Raw genomic sequence first — 25,038 nt, 5'->3', positions numbered from 1 at the left:
TTTACTACTGTATTTGTAATTTGCTAATTTGCTTTTTTGTTCTTTTTATATAACCTAACAAAAATAGCTTATAAAATCATAAAATTTATCATGGTCATATTACCCACCCCTTGCCCACCCGTACATACCAGCTGATATACCATGTAGGGCTAGTCTTGATCTGGGTGGTCAATCTGCATTTGAAAGTTTGAAAGGGTTTTAAATCTAGCTAATCAAGTAAAATGACTCAAAATCAAGTAATTTTAGCATGCCAAAGTTAACTTTAATCATATAAAATGTAATTTCCCAACAGCAAAATTGTGGCCAGTGAAAATGCTGAGTGGCTAGTAACTTTGGAAAAACCACTAGCCACAGTGGCTGGTGAACAAAAAAGTTAATGTCAAGCCCTGAATATATATATATATAATATAATTATAGAATTATAAACAGATATACTTATTTTGGCTCTAGAAATTATTAAATATTCATAATTAGTAAAAAATACCAATAAAAAGTCATACATTGCATTTGATTTATTGTATTTAACATAAATATCACCCAGTTTTATCACAAAAAAAAAAAAAAAAAAAAAAAAGTTTTGTACTTTTGAGGTATATGTAAGTGGTTTTATTGAACAACACTTTAAGATAATGCAGTATTAAATATGCCGCTGTAAAGATTGTCCTCTTGTCTCGAGGAGGATGTGTGATTGGATCGACCTTGTGATTGAGAGAAGAGAACCGACAACAGCCTTTTTCTTCCTTTCTGCAAGTTTTATTCTCTAAATCCTTATTACATTTTAGTTATATTTGTAGCTCTATTGTTTTTTTAAAGACACAGAAATTTTAATTTCATTCTTTATTTTGAAAAGTCCGTTGCAACAGTGATGTGTAAAACAGTAAAAGTTCACAACGGAAACAAAGATCAGCTGTTCCTCTGAAGCTGCTTCACCTGTTCTTCACACAGAACCTGTCTGACGATAAACATTTCCTTACAGTAAACCACAGAATTATTTAATGAATGTGATCATTTACACAAAGCTTTCCACACCTTACAGTTTGAACCTGCTCAGGTGTGTATTTCACAGGGGTGTTGGTGTTTATGTTTTTCAGGACATTACCTGTCACATCAACTAACAGGACACACCTGACATGGGCTAAGAACAAAACTTTAAAAGGTATTAAGATATTAAATATGAAAAAAACAAAACAAAACAAAACAAAAAACTACCAACTATGAACCCACCAAGCCTGTTACATATGGACAGTTTTTATCAGAAGTATAAATGCTCCTATAAATGCGTATTGTGAAGTGTAATGGAAAAGTCATTATCACAATAAAGAAGACACTTCCATCAGTTATATCACTGCTGATATGTTTGATGTCTTTTATTTTGCCTTAGAAAAAATATATTTTGAGGAATGTTGGTGTTAAAACAGCAGTGGACGCCATTGATTGTAGCATGTGTGTGTGTGTGTGTGTGTGTGTGTACTCACATTAAATCCACTTTGGATTATATTGAAAAAGCTGATCTTCTGCTGTAGAATCACAGTGCTGCTGTAATCAATAATGTAAATCTAACTCAGAGATTGGGCTCTAAATGAGTTCAGTGATTCAGAGCAAATAATGATTATGTGAAACCATAACCAACACCTGATCATCTTGTCTCTTTGTTTGTTTAGCTGTTATAACTCAGTTACAGCAGCCCAAACAAAATCTAATATATAAGTCAAGGGACAAGAGCCCAACTAAAGCAAACACTCATCTCCATGATGGTGACTTACAAAATGTTATTTTCTCCTTTGGTGATTCTGCTTGTTAACAGATCACCTTCCTGACACATTCACTGTGTGAAAATCATTAAAACAGTGAATGTGTCAAAATGAACGTCTCAAAACACAAGCACTGATGTGTAAGTGATGTTTTTTGACTGGACTTGACGAAGAGATCATTGCAAATTTGGTCTTCATGTTCAGAAGTAGCACAGGTGTTTTATTTTGTTGTTGTTTCCCTCTTTCCTTCAATGATTCTGTCTGTTAACAGCAGGTGTTCATCACTAGTGCTTGATTAATGACTTAATTATCTCATTTTCTTCCCTCTTGAATGGACTTGGTCTTGGTCTCGACTACACCTCTGCGTGAGGTCATGCGATGATCACAGTGACATCACACCATTTTCATACTGTGCATAGGTGGAGGGTGAACCAACTCTAGGGTAAGGCTAGATGCGATTCCTCCATAAAAACACATAAGTCTATGTCATGACATAAACATGAAAATTGCCTATCAGCAACCTACACATCCCAGCATAAAAGCAAAAATAAATAAATAAATAAATAGAAAAAAATTATCTTCAAATTCTGAATGAATTAGGCCTAGAAAGCGTGCATAAAACCGCTTCCTTTATAACCACTAAGCTGTCACTCATAATTCATCGCGATCTCACAAAGTTCTGCTAATCGATTAAGCTGACTGTACAATGAATATCTTATTTGGCCTACATAATAACTATACTTTTTTGTTAAAAGTTAAATTATAACGAGAGGATCTGAGTGTGCAGATCTCAGCACTGGACAAGAAATCATCAGAAATGTTTGTGATTGGTTACATTGCTCAACGCTGCAAAAATACGTTGTAAATAGAAAAACCTGTTTATATTAGTTTCGATGCTCTCAAGAGCACAATCACCAAATCTGTTTATGTTTATCAGTTCATAATGAGACTGAGAACATTAACAAGAGTGCAGAATTCAGTCAGAATTCCAAGTTCAGCTCACGCACTGAACAAAACTCTGGTTTCAGCGATGACTAATCTGAACACCTCTGACTGGCCATTGCAATTGTAAGCTCAACAGAATCGTGCGTGATTGGTTATAGTGTGCAACGCTATAAAACGTGTAAAAAGTATAACGCAACATGAGCAGATGATCTATATTTAATGCCGCAATTGACACTTTTCATTTAATTTTCACTTTCACTTTATTACTAGATTTAGATTAAATGTCCAGCTGCATTTTTGGCCAAGCCGTAGTTAATTTTTGACCCATGGCCAGGGGAAGGCTAAGCCTTACACACGCTCCGCCTATGATACTGTGATATTCTCAGTGTGAGTAGTATTTTTAACTGCTAACTTAATAAAACAAGCTGTTGTCAATTCAAAATGTTGAGCAGGTTGAAAGGAGCAGTTCAAATATTGGTCACCGAGGGGACATTCTACTTCCTGTTTCTCAAAACTATCATGGTGATATCACAGTGGTGTCACATGGTGAGCTCACAGTACGAATGCACACCCTGCTGACAGATTTCTGTTATAAGAACATTCTCCAAACACAGGCTTAGATGAAATCAACTGAAGATAAAAGACATTAAATCTCAAGATCTGATTAAACAACTCCACAAACAGCATTACCAGCTTCACTTATTACTAACCAGACTGACTTTATTTCTGTCACAAAAACCTAAGCCATGCTTATGTGTTCTTTTTGGAGAGTTTCTCCGGGTCATTAACTTCTTTATCATTTCACATGTTAACTGAGGCCTGTAGAGTCTGAGGTGTAGCTCTTGTGTTTTTGCAGTTTCTCTGAGCATTACACAGTCTGATCTTGGGGTGAATCTGCTGGGACGTCTACTCCTGGGAAGACTGGCAACTGTCTTGAATGTTTTCCACTTGTGAATAATCTCCCTCACTGTAGAATAGTGGACTTCAAATTGTTTGGAAATGGCCGTATAACCCTTCCTAGATTGATGAGCAGCAACAATTGTTTCTCTAAGATCATTGCTGATGTCTTTCTTTCTTGGCATTGTGTTAATACACACCTGAAGGCTCCAGAGCAGCAAACTGCCAAAACTTCTGCTTTAATAGAGTTGGTCATGATTGCTGATAATCAGTTAATCATGTGATTAGCAGTGCCTGACTGATACTTACCTTCTCAATTCATATGGAAGCAGTAAGGGTGTGCTTTGTCGCCTATGGTTTCTGCATGTTGGCATAGTTTTTGTTAAATAAATAATGACACTGTGTGATATGTCATGTCATGTCATGTCATATGTTGTTGTTCAGGCTGTATTTATCTAATTTATGACTCGCCAAGGACCAGATGATTTTTTTTTTATAATGTCCTGATACATAAAACCATAGAATTCAATAGGGTGTACTTTCTTTTTCACATGACTATACATGCATGAAATAGCATTTAAAAGCCAAAATAACAATTCTGGATAGGGTGACCACCTGGCTATTGATCTGTTGCAGGACAGTAGTTGTGATTTTCCGGGACAATGCAGGACACATATGAGACAAATACTTACTACTATTATGCTATGTAAATATTGATTTACATTCGTTACGATTCGTTACGTTAAGTTCATACGAACTTGGCATATGCGCCCATTAATGTTGTGTCAGTGGGTGCCCACACTATAATGTTGCGCTTCTGGCAACATTAAAACCTGGAGAGAAAACCATTCTAGATTCACGAGTGCACATGCAGGAGGACAAAGATTGAGAATGCACATGTAATATCTGATCGAGAGAGAATGCGTGTCTGGTTTTGTGCGAAAAGGGAATCGGCCTATGAGTGGAGAGATTCCTGCTTGTGCAGTTGATGTGCTCTCTCATTGCAATAATTTGATCTCGACATTTATCATTATAATAACGCCATAGAAACCACCTTGAAATATTAACGTGAAAGTCATGTCTGAAAGTTGCAATATTTTTTTTTTTTTTTTTATTGGTGAAAATGAATGGAGAATATCTCGTTTTTTTGTTTTGTTTTTTTTTTCGTAGGTGCTCAACCATTTCTGCGGGTGGTGCAGAGCATTCACGGGATCGCCACATGTCCAGATGGATGATTACATGCTTTAAATCATCAATTTGGGTAGCTTTGAGCAGCTCTTTTAGCAGTATGTGAGATGAAATCCTTGCTGGTGTAGTTGTGTTTACTGACTTTGATGAGGCCCGCACTTATTCCTTTGGGCTGTCCACTCAGTTGTCATCAGCGGGAAAACCTCTCACAGCTAAAACATGATGGCTGCACAAATAGATTTTTAAATGCCAGTCACCGTATTTCTTACTGTGGTATTATAATTTTTGGGATGAAAAATAATAATAATAATAATACAGACATAACTCAAATGCGGGACACTACTTACGTCTTGCGGGACAAAGCTCCCAATTTCGGTACTGTCCCGTAAAATGGTGGTCACCCTAATTCTACATCAGAGAGAGAGACCTATGAACTGTCAAGAGCTGTTTTTAAAACCCCTGCCATCATCTCACGGGTAAATTCAGGAAGAATTATTTAGCCACAGGGGTCAAAAAAAAAAAAAAAAAAAATTGCTGCTTTATTTTAATGAAGCACCTCAATGAAACTGTCTATGTCTCAATCCCCTGGTTTCACAGACAAGGCTTAAGCTAGTCCCAGACTAAAATGCATATTTGAGCTGTTTTAACTGAAAGTAACTTTCACTGATATATCTTAAAATATGTCACTGCCATTGATTTGTCTCAAGATGCACATCAGTAATGTTTTTTTTTTTTTTTTCTAGTGAACGTTTATAAAAGCTGCTTAAATATCCTAATTGAACTAAGGCCTAATCCTGGCTTAGGCTAAACCCTGTTTGTGAAACCGGGCCAATGTCTTACTAAATGAGTCTCTGATCAAGCAGAAAACATATGCTTTATTTTAAGTTCAAATCCTGCTTTGCTCTGTTTAAGTTACAGTGTGGCAAAACTTGATGTCATCAGCCAATATTTAATAACCTGTATGAAACATCTTTAATTTCTGTCTCACCTTCATCTCTTCTCAAGTCTCTGATGTCAGTGATCAAGCTCAGCAGTTTTTGTGACACACCCCTCACAGTCTCACAGGTATAAAAGCTGAAAGCAGATCGACACACCTTCATTAACATACTGTAGTTTGTTACAGCTGACCAAACTGATAACAACAGAAGGACAACAGAAAAAGAAGAAAGATGTCTGATGAAAAAACTTTCGACAAAACTGTTGAAAAAATAAAAACATTGTTTCAAACAACAGGTAAGAGAAGACAGGACATGTGAGTTTTTACCTTTTTGATTTCAATGTGATTTTAATTTTTTGAAAAAAAAAAAGAGAAAGAAAAGGTGCAGAAAGACTTCATGCAGTTGTGGTCTTGTGATGTCATTTTCAATAATTTCCTCTCATATTTTCATATTACTGTTGCTGGTAAGTTAAAGTCGGCATGAAATGGAAGTTGCAATCCTCTTCTATATTGTGATGTACTTGATGATTGTGATGTAGGGACCTGGGGCCAAAGCTTTCCTTGGGGCCCCAGTTAAATAAAGTCAAATGCATAATCAAAGAACCACTGCTGTAAAGACTAAAGGCAATACTTTGCAACCTGCAAATATGCCAACATGCTCAAACAAGGAGCGCATAGTGAAAACTAAAAAAAAAATAAAAATAAAGATAAATACAGAGGGCATGTTATAAATAATCCACATACATTAAACAATGTACTGTCAAATTTAACAAACTTACTCGTTGAGAGTAAATTAACAAGAGTACTATAAATCATCAAATACAAGTCTACTGTAAAAACACAGTACACTGCTGTAAAATGATCTGTTGCTACAGCCATTACTGTAAAATAAAGGTGAATTGATGCGTTTACAATGAATATGTGACTGAAATTACAGTTATTTACTGTAATCTATTTTACATTGTTACTGTGATGCTGAATTGAGTATTTATTTTACAAATAAGAAACAGCTCAACAAATCAAATCACACACACGACTAAAATAATTTATTCCTGTTCTTCTTCAAAGTGAATTCCTTAATTAATCCATAAAATCAAGCTGACACAGAGTGTTGTACACAGTTAAAAAAAAAAAAAAAAATAGTGTGAAATTACAGTATTACAGTTAATAACTGCATGACTTTCACAGTAATTTCACAGTAGGACTTCTCTTGTATATATCTGCACTCTCAAAAAATTACTGTAAACAAACAATATCATACTGTATTTCTACAGTGTACTATGAAGGTACCCAGCATGCAGTGCAGCATGAATAGATTATGAAGTTTCTTGATTCTTGTTGGTTTTATCTGTGCTGCTGAACTTACTTTTGGTTCACTTTTATCAGTTTGTGTTGTTGGTTTATTTCATAATGTTCAGAATTTATCTGTTTTATTATTATTATTATTATTATTATTATGCCGTCAAGACCTGCCTGGGACTACTTTAGCAGTCCATTTCCCTGAAAATAACTGATGCACACCTTAGAATATTCATCAGCCAATCAGATTCAAGCATTCAACAGCCCCGTAGTATAAATGGAAATAATACGTAACACGGAAACAAACAAATAAGTATTCAGTGTATTACACTCAACAGAGTTTAAATAGGGCCTAAGTTCAACTCTAGGAGGATTTAAAAATAATTGTTTGGGACAAATTATATCCAATCAATTAACAGCCGGCAATTTTATTACAAAACACAAGAAAGAAACTTTGTATAAACAATTTCCACAATTTAAATAAATACACAATGTCTGGTTCCCACTCAACACCATAAAAAAAATGGGGGGGGGGGGGGGGGGGAATTGTTTGATAGAGTCAAAAGTTGTATGTAAAGTCATTTATGGCTCAGGGTAATATCAATCCTGTGCTCATCATGCTTGTCGAGGTATCTACACCAGAGGAAGAAGAGGTAGTAGAGGCAGGAGGTGGAAGCAGAACTTGAAGAAGGTGTAGACACTAAAGCAAATGATTTCGTGCAAGACAAAGAGAAAGAATTTGTGAAGACTGTGGTAGAGGGAGGAAAAAATGATGTTAGTGCTCAGTTTGTAACTGATGATCCAGCATTATGGCCAGAGACTGTTATTTCATGTGTTTTGCTCAATATTAATATAGGGGGAGATCTGTTAGTGTTTGATGTTGTATTATTTTGTAATTTAAAAGGTTTTCTAGTATGTGTGAGTTTTTGGGGTTATCATTGAGCTGAAGAGAGTCTGTGGTTAGGATGATGATTGGACAAACACCATTAAGATTATATATTACTTATTTAAAAAATGGTTGTGGCTAAATACTTTAGTACATGCTTTAATATGTGTGCTTTTGCTAACTAGTTTGAAAATCTGAAACATTTAAAATGCAAACAATATAAAATATAAATATTATAAAATATAATAAATACATTACTTTACATATTTCTCTATATATATGTTACACAAGCATAATTGTTGGCTATTTCTGTATACTTGGGATTTCTTGTTGTTTTGTTGAAATAAATAATTTCTAACAATGAATGTGTAAAATGCTGTTTAGATTCCTTAGTGAGAAAAAAGAAGATCATTGGGGAGTTGCAAATCATTGCAGAGAAATATTCATTGAAGCTTTCAACTGATGTGAAGGTAAGATCAATATAACAAGATAGAAGATCTGAAAAATATGATATAGTTTGAGTCACTCTTTATTTTTAAAATCGTGAAACCCATAACATATTCTATGATCAAAAATATTTGTCAACGCAAATTTGTCCAGATTACCAACATACAGACAAGATAATATGAAGATGACCCTTATTGTGGCATTACTAAATGTTCATAGTAGTTTAATATATAAAAATGATAATGTGGAGTGCGCTGTGAATTTTGTAACCTGTAGGTTGTTAATGACTCTGTTCATGGTCACATTGAGCTGCACCCCCTGCTGGTGAAGATCATAGATACGCCTCAGTTTCAGAGACTCCGAGACATCAAACAGCTGGGAGCGGGATACTGGGTCTTTCCTGGGGCTTCACACAACCGCTTTGAACACTCCATTGGGTAATGCAAATATACAACAAATATATACAATACAATGCAATAGTATATATACACTACCAGTCAAAAGTTTGGAAACATTTCTATTTTTAATGTTTTTGAACGAAGTCTCTTATGCTCATTAAGGCTGCATTTATTTCATAATAAATACAGAAAAAACAATAATATTGTGAAATATTATTACAATTTAAAATTATGGTTTTCTATTTTAATATACTTTAAAACATAATTTATTTCTCTGATGCAAAGCTGAATTTTCAGCATCATTAGCATCACCAGTCTTCAGTGTCACATGATCCTTCAGAAATCATTCTAATATGCTGATTTGATACTCAGTTATTATCAATGTTGAAAACAGTTGTGTTGCTTAATATTTTTTTGGAACCTGTGATACTTTTTTCAGGATTCATTGATAAATAAAAGGTTAGAAAGAACAGCATTTATTCAAAATATAAATCTTTTCTAACAATATAAATTGTTACTATCACTTTTTATCAATTTAACACATCTGTGCTGAATAAAAGTATTAATTTCTTTCAAAAAAAAGAAAGAAAAAAAAAAATACTGACCACAAACTTTTATACGGTAGTGTATATTGTTACAAAAGATTTCTATTTTAAATAAATGCTGATATTTTTTAAACTTTTTATTCATCAAAGAATCCTGAAAAAGTATCACAGGTTATAAAATAATATTAAGCAGCACAACTGTTTCCAACATTGATAATAAATCAGCATATTACAATGATTTCTGAAGGATCATGTGACACTGAAGACTGGAGTAATGACTGATGAAAATTCAGCTTTGATCACAGGAATAAATGATATTTTAAAGTATATTAAAATAGAAAACCATAATTTTAAATTGTAATAATATTTCACAATATTATTGTTTTTTCTGTATTTATTATGAAATAAATGCAGCCTTAATGAGCATAAGAGACTTCGTTCAAAAACATTAAAAATAGTAATGTTTCCAAACTTTTGACTGGTAGTATATATATATATATATATATATTCAAGACTTGTCACAACCGACTTTTTGTCCAAAGAATCCTCAATTGTGTACTCATTCAGCACACAAGAGTAAATACAAAGTGTTTGTTGTTAGTCGCAAACAGCACAGCAGCTCCAGACAATCAAACCCAGTGTTACTCACATGAGAAGGGATCAAAGCAGTTTTCAGGCTTTCCCTCTTAGCTCTCTCCAACACAAGCTTTTCTAATATAAAACAAAAATATAATAGTCCTAAAGCGCTTGCCCAGTCATAAACCTTCATTGCAGTGATATTCTTTTGAGCTCTTTTGTATTGTGTCCCATTTCTCATTCTGCAGTTTTTTTTTTTTTTTCTTATTTTCAAATCTCCCTCTCGCTCGTTCTCTCTCCTCGAATGCTGATTGGTTACGCGTTTGTTGTTGGTATCGGCCCAACTAATTTCCAAACAGTGTTTTTGAAATTCTGCTGAGTCCCCTTTAAAGGGATAGTTCACCCAAAAATGAAAATTTGATATTTATCTGCTTACCCCCAGGGTCTGTCAGTCGTATAATGGATGTTAATGGGAACTCCATCTATAAGAGTCAAAAAAACAAGCACAGACAAATCCAAATTAAACCCTGCGGCTCGTGACAACACATTGATGTCCTAAGACACGAAACGATTGGTTTGTGCGTAATACTACGTAATACTACATAAATGCACTATTATAACCAATAATGATTTGTCTAAATTTTTTAAACAATCTCTGGTATTTTCCATAATCATATGTGCATTTATTATGCCAATGGTTAGCATAAGTAGCCTATAGAATTGCATATAAAGATAGCCTCATACAGTGATCAGAATCCCCATGTGCTGTCTGAAGGTGAGTTCTGAGCTGAAAATAGTATAAAATGTCTTAAATGTTGAAGTTGGTAGCCTGGTAGCCTGATATAATAACATGGGAAATGAGCAGCGGTGTTGACCCTCTCCTGACTCAGGTAAACTCTGCCTCTGTTCATGACCACTCCTCAAGCATCAGTTGGCCCGCTTTGGACCAAAGTATTCTGTGGGCCAAAAACCCAATGAGGCCCAATCAAGCCCTGATATTGATAGTGGAAACATGACTGGCCCTGGCACGCACTAGCACACTCTCTTTTGGCTAGTGAAGAGTGAGAGAGGACCAGGCCTGGGAAATGTTATGTTGCTTTGTATTATGTATATGATTTTAGTTCATTTTATTGTTTATGTATATTTTATTATTAAAGTTAACGTTTAATATTTGGTGGTTCCCGCCTCCTCCTTCCCTAAACTTGAGATTTGTTACACTTAAATTCACATTATTTTAATGCATTCTAATGTAATAACCATGAGATCTGAGTTACTACTCATACAGGTCACTTTATTTGATGAATTAAATTTGTGGAGTAACGCAGCGCTGTCAGAATAATCATACTAATAATACATTTGAGTGTGTTGAAAGTTATAACAAGGATTTGGGATATTTTAATCCAAAAATTTGACATATTATTATGTGACTATAATAACCCTGTTGTACATGTTTATATATTTATTAATCATCTTTAATCAGTTAAATTGTTTATCTATCATGTGTTGATGTAATTAAACTGTGTTTCTGTTGTTGTTGTGTTAGTGTGGCACATTTAGCTGGATGTCTGGTCAAGAGTCTGCAAGAGAAACAGCCGAAACTACATATTGACAATCGAGATGTTCTTTGTGTCCAAATTGCTGGTCTGTGCCATGACTTAGGTGAGTGCCAAAAACATAATTAATCAAAAATGTACATTAATATTCGATATTATATCAATATATCAATATATCAATATTTTGCGGTCCACAGAACTACTTAGTATCGCATATAGTAGTTCTTAGCTCTTAGTGGACATGAAAGGAATTTATTTTCTGAAATAGCTTTGTGCTCCTTAGCAGTGACATTAATGTTTCCTCACAATTCATCTGTTAGCTTCCATATATAAATGAGTGTGTTTACTTCATGTCTTGAGAACATCAACAGCTGCTGTGAAGGGTGAATTGGCAAGATAGCAAACGTTTTTAAAGTAAAGAGAAGAATGTAGCTATGGGAGAAATAGATTGAAATTAAACACAATTACTTAAAAAAGTGAATAAAAAAAAAATGACTATGTCACATCTCTGGCGACACCTGTTGGCCAAACCAGTATAAAAACAATGAAAAAAAGAAACTCATTCCTTCTGCACCAATTACAAATGTTTTAATGTAAGTTTAGTCTTTCAGACTTAATCATTAAAATAATTAAATGCCATTAAATATGAATAATCTGTATAATATATGTTCCTTTGTTAATGTGTATGTCTTGTTTTCTTTAAATAGCTGGTCAGGCCATTTAGCGACGATTACAACTTTTTTTTTTTTACTACTTTACCCATGCATTAAAGGGTTAGTAGTTCACCCAAAAATGAAAATTCTGTCATTAATTACTCACCCTCATGCCGTTCCACACCCGTAAGACCTTCGTTAATCTTCGGAACGCAAATTGAGATATTTTTGATGAAATCCGATGGCTCAGTGAGGCCTGCATAGCCAGCAATGACATTTCCTCTCTCAAGATCCATAAAGGTACTAAAAACATATTTAAATCAGTTCATGTGAGTACAGTGGTTCAATATTAATATTATAAAGCGACGAGAATATTTTTGGCGTGCCAAAAAAAATAAAAAATAATGACTTATATAGTGATGGCCGATTTCAAAACACTGCTTCAGGAAGATTCAGAGCATAATGAATCAGCGTGTCAAATCACCAAAAATATTCTCGTCGCGTAATAATATTAATATTGAACCACTGTACTCACATGAACTGATTTAAATATGTTTTTAGTACATTAATGGATCTTGAGAGAGGAAATGTCATTGCTGGCTATGGAGGCCTCACTGAGCCATCGGATTTCATCAAAAATATCTCAATTTGTGTTCCGAAGATTAACGAAGGTCTTACGGGTGTGGAACGGCATGAGGGTGAGTAATTAATGGCATTATTTTCATTTTTGGGTGAACTAAACCTTTAACAAAATGTTAACATTATAAAATATTTAAACCATATATTAGACGTTTAGTCATTGTTTTGCTTTCTGATCAGATGGGTTCTGATGTCAGTGTTTAATCATTCAGTAGGAAAAAATGTTCAACTATATCATTCCTCTGTATTGTTATTGTTATATAGTTGTGTTTCTGAAACTTTATGTACTAGCTTACCTCCCTTACATTTTCACTCTAGTTATTGGCTGCCGGTAAAAGCAACCATCCCCAGACTGAAGTTGGCAATATGTTAAAAGCCATTTAATTTGAAATAAAAAATATAAAATATATAAAAATATATTTCCATATATTTATGATCAATGTATTAAATTGTTTAAATACTGAAAAATATTTAGAATAATATATTGTGTGAATTTATTGAATAATACAAAAGGAATTTCCACTTTTCATGTATTGAAAAATATGTGACAGTGTATGTTACACTTGTAATATGAAACACTAATTAGTTGAATTCAAAATACTCAAAATTCTGATGTGAACAGTTACCTCAGTTATTTTTGAGGTAAACCTAAAAAATAAATTTTTTTTTTTTTTTTTTTTTTTTTTTTTTACAGTGTGTGGAAACTGATTTCCTTAAATTTCTCAAGCATGTTTTACTCAAAGTTGTTAATACAAAGACATGAACTAGTTAACATTAGTTAACATTAATAAACTACATTAGTTAACATGAACTAATAATGACCTGCACTTATACAGCATTTATTAATCTTTGTTAATGTTCATTTCAGCATTTACTAATACATTATTAAAATCAAGAGATGTATTGAACATTAGTTAATGTACTGTGAACATGAACAAACTGCTGCATTTTTATTAACTAACAATAACAAAGATCAACAAATACAGTAACAAATGTATTGCTCGTGATTCATGTTAGTTAATACAACAACAAATAAATAAAATAATAAATGACAAATTAAACCTTATTGTAAAGTGTTACCAAACATTTAATATATTGATCATAAATATATGGAAATATATTTTATTTTATATTTATTAAGGGTGTGGATGTGTCAACTGCTAGTGGTCCCACCAAATGATATTTATTTATACTGATATCAATTTTACATTTTTTTTTTTTTTCATTCTTAAGGTCATGGTCCATTCTCTCATTTGTTTGATAAGAAGTTCATTCCTGCAGTCAAGCCAGTCGATTCAGGTAAATATCAGAGTTTTTAACTTCTCTAGTCTTATTGTTTGTAGTTGGGTGTTTAAATCAGCAATTAATCTGTTGTACTGTTATTTTTTTATTCTTTATATAATTAAAACCCACATCATGGTGGATTTTTAAAAGATTAGTTAACTTTCACACAGCTCTTTTCAATAAAACAGCAGTTCATAGAAAACCATACCGCAAATCTTGAAAAGGATAAAGAAACACCAAAAAGGCACCATTAAATTTATAATCATAATTAATGTTATCATCATTGTAGTAGTCCATACCATGCACTATATTCCAAGTGTTCTGAAGTCATATGATAGCTTTGTGTAACGAATCAAATTTAAATGGTTATTTATTGCTTCCCTCGAACATGTTAAGCTTTGACACGTGAGAAATAATTGTGTTTCTGCATCATATCATCTCCATTTCTGAATTCTGGATATGAACATGGACTAATCATGATCTTCACACTGATTATTAGTGAATAAAGAGTAGTCTGCATTTGCTTTTTGGAACTGCTTTTGTATGGAAAGAGTCCTTCAAAATGTCTGCTTTTGTTACAAGTTTGCCATTTTATTAAGGTGTTCAGATGCTTTACAACATTTAAATTGAAGCATCTAGTGGAGGTTCTTAACCTTTTCCTGCATATTTTTAATGTCTCTCCAATCAAACACACCTGATTCAACCTGTAGTCAGAGACTCCAAAACTTCATATAAGTGTGTCTGACAAAGAGACATTCAAAATGTGTATGTTGAGAAACACTGTGCTAAAGGACTAATTGTAAAAGCAAATTAATTAATTTTGGACAAACAGTTCCTTAAAAGGTGAACTCAGTAACTTTTTCCACATTAAAAAAGTTTTGCATATGAAGAAGTTAATAATACTGTTTGAAGATATGTTTAAAATGATGAACATTCACATTATATGCAGATAAAAGATGTTTTATTTTACAAGGAACAGATCGCGTAACACGCCAAACACTGATTTGGTGTAACAGTTTTGTTCATGCCTGTAACGAGGCTGGACTCAGGCAGGGATCCATATGCAAAACTTTATTGAAAGGTGAGCGTAGTCATACAGGCATGGTCTAACAGGAACAAACAGGTACAGCAAGGGACAGGCAGAGACATGGTCAGGATACAGGCAATGGTCAGGACAGGCAGATATCACTCACAGGTCAGGAAACAATATACAGTCCAAAGGCAGGCAGCAGGGAATCGTAAACGGTAAACAGACAGGATCAGTAACAGGTAGACAGGATAATAACGCTCAGAAATGTACACTAGGTGAAACAAGACTTCGCAAAGAGGTGGTGTGTGAGTGAGTCTTAAATAGTCCAGATAACAAGCTACAGGTGTATGTGGCAAATGATGATTAGTGTGAAGTGTGCATGTGACAGGCAGGGAGGATTATGGGAAGTGTAGTCCAGGAACTGACAGGAATCGTGACAATGCCGCTAGGTGTCAGTCCAGAGCATCAAATTAAATCATGGTGCACCTTTAATGTGACATTATGTCATGCAGATGTCACTGTCTTGTAGTCTTTAGTTGGTAATTAACTGTTATTTAAAAAACACAATGTGCATATCAAACATTTCATATAAATTCAATGTTGTTGTTGTTTTTTTCTTTTTGCTAGATTCCGAATGGAAGGTGCGTCAAACTACATACACAAGACTTCAGGCTGAGGGCAAATGAGATGCTCTTTATTCTTTAATGAGAGTTTAAACAGACAGTTAATGCAGAAACTCATTAGCACTGCAGATCCATTCACAATCTGAGGATGTTACTGACTTAACCTCATGCTCCACTATCTTAACTCTAATAATGAAACTAAAGAAAAAAAAAAAAACTTTGCACTGGTCCAGTGTACTGTGTGTTATTAACAGATACACAGATTAAAATGTTCATGGGTTTACTTTGCCTTTACAGTTAAATTTTAAAAGCAAAAAGCAAAAGAAGACATTGAAATCTATAAAGAATCTCTTTTTATTTCAATACATTTATGTTCATGAATATATATGTGTTATGTAACGTGTGGTATAAAACATCAGGCAGACGAAGATAATAACTAAACTCAGAATATAGACATAAACACAACTTACATCAACGAGAATGGACAAAGACTGAGGGAGAACACAGGGATTAAATACATGAAGGAAACAAAGGGAACTGATGAGATAATTAATGGGACACAGGTGAATGAAATGACTAATTAAACAGAATGGGGAAAACTAGGTCACAGAGGAAACAGAAATATGAGGACTCTAACAATATGACTGATTATATCTATTTATATTACGTTTATTTTTTATTTGTACATTAATGATGAGAGTGTGATATTATTGTGTGTGTGTGTGTGTGTGTGTGTGTGTGTGTGTTTGGTTACTTTCAGCATGAAAAAGCCTCAGTTGAGATGTTTGAGCACTTGGTGAAAGAGAATGGACTGCAGAAGCTGATGGAAGCATATGGACTGAAATTCGAAACTGATCAAAATGAAAATGACCTTGTCTTTATTGGAGAATTAATTAAGGGTGTGGATAAAGACAAAAAAGACAGAGACGGAAACTTAAAGAAAGGGGTACAAACTTAACTGTGATTGCAGACAACTTTCAGTTTATATACATGTTTAATAGTTGGTAAAAGTGTTTTCATTCTTCCAGTGGACAGCAGAGGGCAGGACTGAGGACAAAGCTTTCCTGTATGAGATTGTGTCAAATGAAAGGAACAAAATTGATGTGGACAAATGGGACTATTTTGATCGGTAAATATGTATTTACAATTCTTTAACAATATTTTTGTGTGGCCCATGCTGTATGCAGTTTTGATGGACAGGAAAGAACAGCTGGATATCCATGGATGGGTTGACTCATCATTTATTATGATAGAAACAAACAATACTTTTTTTTTGTAACAATGTATTTGCCCCTGAGAAACTTTCTTCTGATTAGTGAGCATATGCTTCAAGGTCAACAAGTCAGTTTTATTTGTATAGCACTTCATACAATACATATTGCTTCAGCATGAAAAATGGAAGAAAACCATTTGAACACAAGTTATATGATATCTTACAATTATTTTATCTAGTGAACTGATTTGCATTATTGAATTAACATGAGACCTGGTTGTCATATTTAGTATAATTCTACAAAAAAGGGGAAAAGTGTATCTTAAGCATAAACACTATGTAAAGTTATCATTTGTATTATTATTGTAGATTGTTGTCCAAGTTTTAAAGTGCTCCTATTATGCCTTTTTTAAGGTTCCTAATATTGTTTTGGGAGTCTCCTACAACAGGTTTACAATCATGCAAGGTCAAAAAATCTCTTTCGTTTTCTCATAATATACATTTAATTTCACGACAGTTCTCAATCTTTTGTAAACGACTCGTTTGAAGCAGTTCAGAGAATCAGTCTCTCTAAACCCCTCCTTTCCGTGAGCCTACACTGCTCTGATTGGTCAGATGACCCAGTCCTTTGTGATTGATCTACTGCACGCACTGCACACCCATTGCTATAACTGAATGACAGCTATGAATTTGAAAGACATTGTATACAATGTATGGACAGAAAAGATAGCATCGATTTTACCGTATAAATTCGAGCCCGAGTCCGATGATGAAACTTCTGAAGTAGTCGATCAACCAGAAACTGATTCGCAATCACGACTGGAGCAGGACGTTTCTCTATGGTAAGTGTCACCTTAGTTTGCGTTATTTATAAGACGTGATAGCAGCGTTACTGTTATACTTTATGTAGGCGCACCTGTGGGAACTGTATCAGTAAAGCTGAAAACCTCTAACATAAGATAAACATTTAGGCCAGATGTGTACAGACTTTTTCGTCATAACAATTAACAAAGAAAAATGGCTATATCATTGTTTGACATTTACAATGGGTTTTTACTGTTTACAGAGAGAATACTTGAGCTAGTTAGCGCGGACTAGCATCTTAACATCCTATTACAATACAGATAGAGCTCCACCTTACTGTAATAATAAAAACGCAGAGGGAAAAAACAGTTTGTTTTGTATGTTGTAAACTCACATTAGCCGAGCACAAACATGAATAGCTGATAATGTATTACACTTTGTAAACAAAAGTCGTGCTCCATCCTTGATCATTACTCCAAGTAATAAGACAGACAAGCTGTATTAATCCACTCATTTTTAGACAATATTGGACCCACATCTGAATAGCAGCACTACAGAATCGTGAGTTAGCCAGTTAGCAGATAAGGGTGTACATTAAACAACATAACATACAAAATTATGAATTTTAAACAATCTCTAGAAAATATAATCATCAATTATTAATCATACTTACAGGTTGAGGTTTCAGAGGAGCAAGCTGATCTAAATAAACTGGGCGTTGATCCATATTTTCAGACCAAGCGTTTTGTGAATCCTGCGTTAAACTCCCCGAGGATTGAGAAGCAGTCGTCAGTAAGAAGACGGGAACACAACAAAAGATTGTACTGCTGTGGTATTGTGAAAAAAATGATTTTTCCCTGGTGTCTGCGTGCGCGATAAGTGGGCGGGCAATATGCTAATATGTGATGTCACAACGAAACGGCTTGGGATTCGTTTTACAAACGACTCGTTTAAAAGACTCAGAGTCGCCTCTTACTTTTGAGAGACAATAACTTTATTTACGGTGCACTTTCAGATTTAAAACTTTGCAGGATGTTTTCATTCACTTAGAGCTAATGTTACACACTACATGAAAGATAAATTTCAAAAAATCCATAATGGGGCACTTTAAACAATTACAAGCATGCGGGGAAGATCATATAGTTCAAAGAAATTATAATTCTTTAAATCTGAATCATTGTACTTGAATCATCATTGAGTTTTATTTCACAGAGACTGTCATCATCTTGGCATTTCAAAGAGCTTTGACCATCAGCGGCTGCTGAAGTTCGCTCGAGTGTGTGAAGTGGAGATAAAGGATGAGGCTCAAAAAACGAGGCGATCCATCTGCTACAGGGACAAGGTACATTTAATACGTGTATTCTCATCAATCTTTACATATCACTTTGCATGATATCACATATAAAAACAAAAAACAAACAACAACAACAAAAAAAAACATTTACCACTGAATTTTGGACTTAAATAAGTTGTTATATTGTAGTATAGTATATTATAATTTTAATGAATCAGTCTATGACTCTACAGAATCTTTTGACTCATTTTATGCATTTGCAGATTAAGTATAACAACTTTTGATAACACCAACTATGATCTTGTGGTACAAATCTATGATACACTATATAATATAATATAATATAATATAACAAAATGCATCTATTTCACATTCTTCACATTCTGGTGCATTTTTCTTTCTTTAACAGGAGGCAGGTAATATTTTTGACATGTTTCGCACCAGATACACTCTGCATCGCCAGGCCTACCAGCACAAGACTGTCAATATTATTGAAATCATGTAAGCTTTATGTTTTTTTTTTTTTTTTTTTTTTTTTTTTTTTTGTGTCACAAATTAAATAGGCTCTCTGAAATACTTAATATAATGGTCAATCACAGAATTAATACGTTTCTGTATAATGACTGCTGCAGATTTTTTATTTATTTATTTGTTTATTTATTTTGCTGGCTGACTCACTCTAGGGTCACATTATACCACAAAAGTATATTATTTCTTTTATAGCTGTGATACATGTATATTTTTGCTGTTGCCTGTATATTTTTGTGTCCTGTTTCCAGACATTAAAATGGCTTGGTATCGGAAAATTTAGTACACTGTGTTCATCAAGCTTTGTTATTTAATATAGGCCCTGTAATAACATATATATACTTGTTTTTCTTTGCATTTTAGGATTAAAGAAGCCCTAGTAAAAGCTGATGGCCATTTCCAGATCTCTGAAGCGATAAAAGCTATGAAAGAATACACCAAACTCACAGGTCAGTGGGAAGCCTGTGTATGGGACTAAAAGAAAAGGAAAAGGGAGGGAGAGGGAGAGGGAATTATATCCACATATGGTACAATTGTGTATCTATAATCTACTCAGCAAGTTGTTTATGGATTTGTTATTAGGAATGTTTCAACTAAAATGCGAACAAGCAATAGTTATGTTCTTCCTTTTCTAACAGATCAAATTCTTGAGAAAATATTGTACTCTGAGTATGATCAGGAAAAAGATCTTCAGGATGCTAGAGAAATAGTGATGAAAATTCTCAAAAGGGACCTGCCAAAGTTTCTTGGAGAGGCCAAACTGGAGAAAAGAGACCAATCAAAGGTATTTGACTGTGTAAAACTAAAATAAACTACTATCTAGCTCATTATATTTTCTATTGTAACATTGTTTTCAGTTTGTAGCAGCTTGTACAGGTAATGAGACAAAAGATCAGATATTACAGATATTAGTATAGATGGTATTCTACAAGCATAAAATATTATTCATGCCATTAATTTTTGCCATTTGGTGTATTTTACTGTTGATTTTCTCAAACCCTCATAAAGGTAGAGGGTGACTGGACAGCAGCAGTGGAGAAATGGAATAAGGAAAAGAAACAAGATCTGAAAGTTGATGATTTTGTGGTTGATGTATGTTCAAAAATAAACCTTTAATCTGCATCTCTTGATCTCTTCAGTTTCTCTTAAATTATTCAAATGGGAATTTTCTCTTATTCAGGTGGTTTGTATAGATCATGGCATGAAGGATAAAAACCCCATGGACAATGTCTATTTCTACCGCAAGAGGGACCCCGACATAGCCTTCCTGATTACTGATCAGGTACCCATGTGACTTTGAAATATTAAAAATACATATTCAGTTACTGACTAGGATTACAAACAAATTATTTACACAAAGAAGCCCATTCATTCCTAACAATCATGTACTGCCTGAAGAAGGGTAAACTATTGCAAGATTTCTCAATTCAAGTAAAGTCATATTTATTTCTATCGTATTCCTCATTCTGTCTTTTTGATGCCTCTGTAATGAAAAACATGTATTAATAATGTTAAAAATAATACACAGTACAGTACACACTATGTAGTGAATTATTATTCCATTAATTTCTGACAACTCTTGTAATGACAGATGTTCCTGCCAAAAGATTTTTATGAAGAACTGTTTAGAGTGTACTATAAAGGCCCAGAAGAAAAGCTCAAGGAAGCTCAGCAGTGCTTTGACGAGTGGAGCAGAGAATATTTTAAACCGATGCCTAAGGTATGACCTGTTGTGTTGATACCCTGTGTGTTCATATGTGCGTGTGCGTATGCAGGATGAGCTTACATTTGCATGTTTATGTTTTCATTCAACTTGAATTCCAGAACAAATTCCACAAAGGGTTGAATTGCCCCTATTATGCTATTTTAAAGGTTCCTAATTTTGTTTTGGAGGTCTCCTACAACAGGTTTACGTGCATCCAAAGTCAAAAAACACTTTCATTTTCTCATCATATACATTTAATATCATCTCGTTTCTCAAAGGTTCTTAAATGATTCGTTCAAAGCAGTTTGAAGATTCAGTCTCTCTAGACCAATGGTTCTCAACTCCAGTCCTGGGGACCCACTGCTCTGCACATTTTGCATGTTATTTAACTTACAAATATTTTACCCTTATTTAATGCACCTGATTCAGATCATCAGCCTGTTAGGAGAGAACACCATGAACTGAACAGAGGCCACATCCACACGAAGCCAGAGCTTTCCCTATTCGATCTGTTTTTTTTTTTTTTTCCCCTCTTCTCAAGAAATATCTGCATACACATGAAACCACTGAAACCAACTCAAAACAATGCAGTACACATGCCAGATCAGTATGTGGCGCTGTAATTCTGCCACAGAGATAGACTAAAAACAGAGAAGACGACTTGGAAACTTTGTGCGCTGTATTCAAACTTTAGTAAAGCTTAGAAATAAAGCTTTATTTTAGTAAAGCTAACAGGCTCAGTAACTTCTGCAGCATGAACACAAGCATGTAGTTCACTATTGTTGTTGTTGCTGTTATGTGACGTAGTGGTGTCTGACTAGGGTTGAGACGTGGGGTGATGACCTCATCATTTTCACATTTTCAATATACGGATTGGCTGTACACATGATAACACAATGGTGTCCTTTTCAGATTTATCCACTCTGGGACCAGATTAAAAAAAAAATAGTGGTTTCAGGCTCTCAAAAACATCTGAACGAAACGGCGATACGATACAAATTTTTTGTGTATACAGCTAAACGCGTCTCCGTGTGTATGGGCTCTGAGTGTGTCAGATAAGAGAGACATACAAAATGTGCAGAGCAGTGGGTCCCAAGGACTGGAGCTGAGAACCACTGCTCTAAACCCCTCCTTTCTGTTAGCCTACTGTGCTCTGATTGGTCAGATGGCTCAGTCTGTTGTGATTGATCTACCATGTACAAATGTTAGCTGAGCTAAAACATGAATGACTGATGCATTACAGTTTGTAAACCAAAATCTTGCTCCATCCTTTATCATTACTCAAAGTAGTAAGAACGACAGATAATCTGCAGTAATAGTGGCCCACAGATGATTAACAGAAGTATTTCACTAAGACAGTAATAACGTGAGTTAGCCAGAGACCTACACAATATAGAACACAAAACTACACATAAACCATGTAACAAAACTATGTTTAAAACACTCAACAGAAAATATATTAAAAATATATATATATATATATTAATCAACCTTACAGGTTGTGATTCTAAGAAGTAAGTTGGTCCAAATAAACTGGGTAATTGCTGACCCATCTTTCATGGACAATTGTTTTGCGAATCCCGTGTTGAACTCACCAAGATTTACGAAGCAGTTGTCAGTAAAATAACAGGAACACAACAAAAGATTATACTGCTGTGGTTTCATTGTAAAAATGATTTCTAACCACTGATTCCTCACATCCTCATCCTTTGAAAGTAAAAATAAGATGAATTTGGCACAGAACTCACGTCTTCTCAATGATGTAAACCACACTAACCAGCTACAGTGTTTGAGGGCAATTATAAATCATGAATATAGCCTAAATAATTGTGAATCATGAAAAAAAGAAAAAAAAAACAGTGCACACTTCATTTATATAACTTTTATGTGATTTTAACCAACTCCTGCTGTTATGATTTCTTTGGGTGTTTGTGTGTAGAGATTTGATTGCCTTGTCTGATCTTTTCTCTCTCCTTCAAGTGTTTGATTCTGGTCTACGATAAAGATGAGTTTGGAGGCAACGAGTGCTTTATCACAGGGGACTGTCCTTCTTTGGACCGCTGTGGTATAGATGTGGTCCGCTCTTGTAAGGTTATCAAAGGCATCTGGAAGCTCTATGACGGTCAAGAATACAAGGAGCCCCATTACCTACTGAAGGAGGGGGATTATCCCAATCCTGCAGCATGGGGTGCCACAAACCCTGCTAAGTCTCTTAAAAGTGTGACATTTCAGATCCAGCTCTATGAACAGGTGGATCTGGTAAATCCAAAACACGAGACCACTGTTGACTGTCCTTCTGTGGAGGAACAGTTTGGTATAAATGGGGTTCGCTCCTGTAAGGTGGTCAGTGGTGTATGGGAGCTCTATGAGGGGCGTGACTACACTGAGCCCCATTACCTACTGAATGAGGGGGAGTATCCCAATCCTGCAGCATGGGGCGCCACAAACCCTGCTCAGTCTCTTAATCGTGTGACATCATTTAAGATTCAGCTCTTTGAACGGGAGAATTTTGAAGACCCAATGCATGAGATCACTGTTGACTGTTCTTCTGTGGAGGACCAGTTTGGCATAAAAGCGGTTCGCTCCTGTAAGGTGGTCAGTGGTATCTGGCGGCTCTTTGAGGATCCTGACTACACTAAACCCCATTACCTACTGAAGGAGGGGGAGTATCCCAATCCTGCAGCATGGGGCGCCACAAACCCTGCTCAGTCTCTTAAACGTGTGACAGAGTAAAGTCTGACCCATTTTAATATTTAAAGTAGGGCTGTCAGTTTCAAGCATTACCTTAATATAATTAAGTTAATAATAAATAACTTTAACAACACAATTAATGATTTACTTTGCAGAGGTTTCCCAGTCCAATTCAGTAGGAAAGGTAAATCAGGATAAAATCTAAAGTCATTTGGGGTTGGAATGACATGAGGGTGAATAAATGATTCATTACTTGGCATATCATACAATTAATTTGGTTAAAATGGATTGACAACCCTACTCAACTGCTGAAGTCATGGCTTGTGTGTCTATGTGAGCTGATTTTGTGAAAATACCTTATAGAGATGCTGATGACAAAAAACAATGAAAATAAAAATCTGAAAATATTTTAGTTCTTTATATATACAGTAGGATATTTGGGCATAATGGCTGATTGATATTATTGTCTGAGCAGCTGTATTTGGTGTTGTTGGATGTTGGATATAGACACTAGCTAGTGTTTAACGGTAGAGGATGATGTTGATGTTTAAGAGTGATGCTATGACAGGTTTGTTTGATGATTGATTAATCAGTTCATATTATATTATTTCTTTTGTTATGTGTGCAAAGATTTGATTATGTTTCCTATGAGTAATTTTGGGTGTTACACAGTTTTAGAGATTACAGTTTATCTGGAATGTATCTTTCTTTTTTCTCTTAATCTTTTAACCTTTCTGAAGATGTATCAGTTCTTATCTGTGATTTTGGGGAAAGCGTTAGTGATTTCTGAAAATGATTTATGAAAAAAAAAGTTTTGATTTTTCAGTGACAACTCTTAATAAATAAATTTGATTGTGTTTCTTCTATTTTTGTCTGTATTCGTTTATTTGCTTTGTAGACATGTTTTGTGATTAACAAATCACTGTTAACCTGTAATAGTGTTTAAAAATTGTCCTGTAAAGTAATGGTAAAATACTGGCAACACTGTTCTTTACTGTAATCTACTTTACAGTATGTTACTGTAAAAATGAGTGATGGTGAAATGAAGCTTTGCACAGCTTTCCCCTGAAGCTTTCCCCTCAACTGTATCGTAAAAGGTTCATTACTCAAAGCTTTTCAAAACGGTGCACACTAACGACATCTTGTGGTCAA

At 34.5% G+C, this 25,038-nt stretch overlaps 1 protein-coding gene across 2 annotated transcripts in view; it reads left to right on the top strand.

Moving 5' to 3' along the window:
* Positions 1–24,752, top strand: part of LOC127508051 (deoxynucleoside triphosphate triphosphohydrolase SAMHD1-like) — a 142,070-nt gene extending 117,318 nt beyond the window's left edge. The window contains exons 13-17 of one of the 2 annotated variants that reach the window (XM_051885631.1): positions 20,129–20,274; positions 20,499–20,582; positions 20,671–20,772; positions 21,082–21,210; positions 23,176–24,752. In XM_051885631.1, the coding sequence (XP_051741591.1) occupies positions 20,129–20,274; positions 20,499–20,582; positions 20,671–20,772; positions 21,082–21,210; positions 23,176–23,928 (1,214 nt within the window). In that variant the 3' untranslated portion in view covers positions 23,929–24,752. The remainder of the gene's footprint in view (positions 1–20,128; positions 20,275–20,498; positions 20,583–20,670; positions 20,773–21,081; positions 21,211–23,175) is intronic. The other variant, XM_051885622.1, reaches the window with a different exon arrangement.
* The last annotated feature ends 286 nt before the right edge of the window (positions 24,753–25,038 follow it).

The sequence above is a fragment of the Ctenopharyngodon idella genome, chromosome 1, assembly GCF_019924925.1.
Source record: "Ctenopharyngodon idella isolate HZGC_01 chromosome 1, HZGC01, whole genome shotgun sequence".
In the NCBI taxonomy this organism is placed as follows: Eukaryota; Metazoa; Chordata; class Actinopteri; order Cypriniformes; family Xenocyprididae; genus Ctenopharyngodon; species Ctenopharyngodon idella.
Note: the sequence above shows the minus strand (reverse complement) of the source record. Positions and strands in the feature narration are given on the sequence as shown.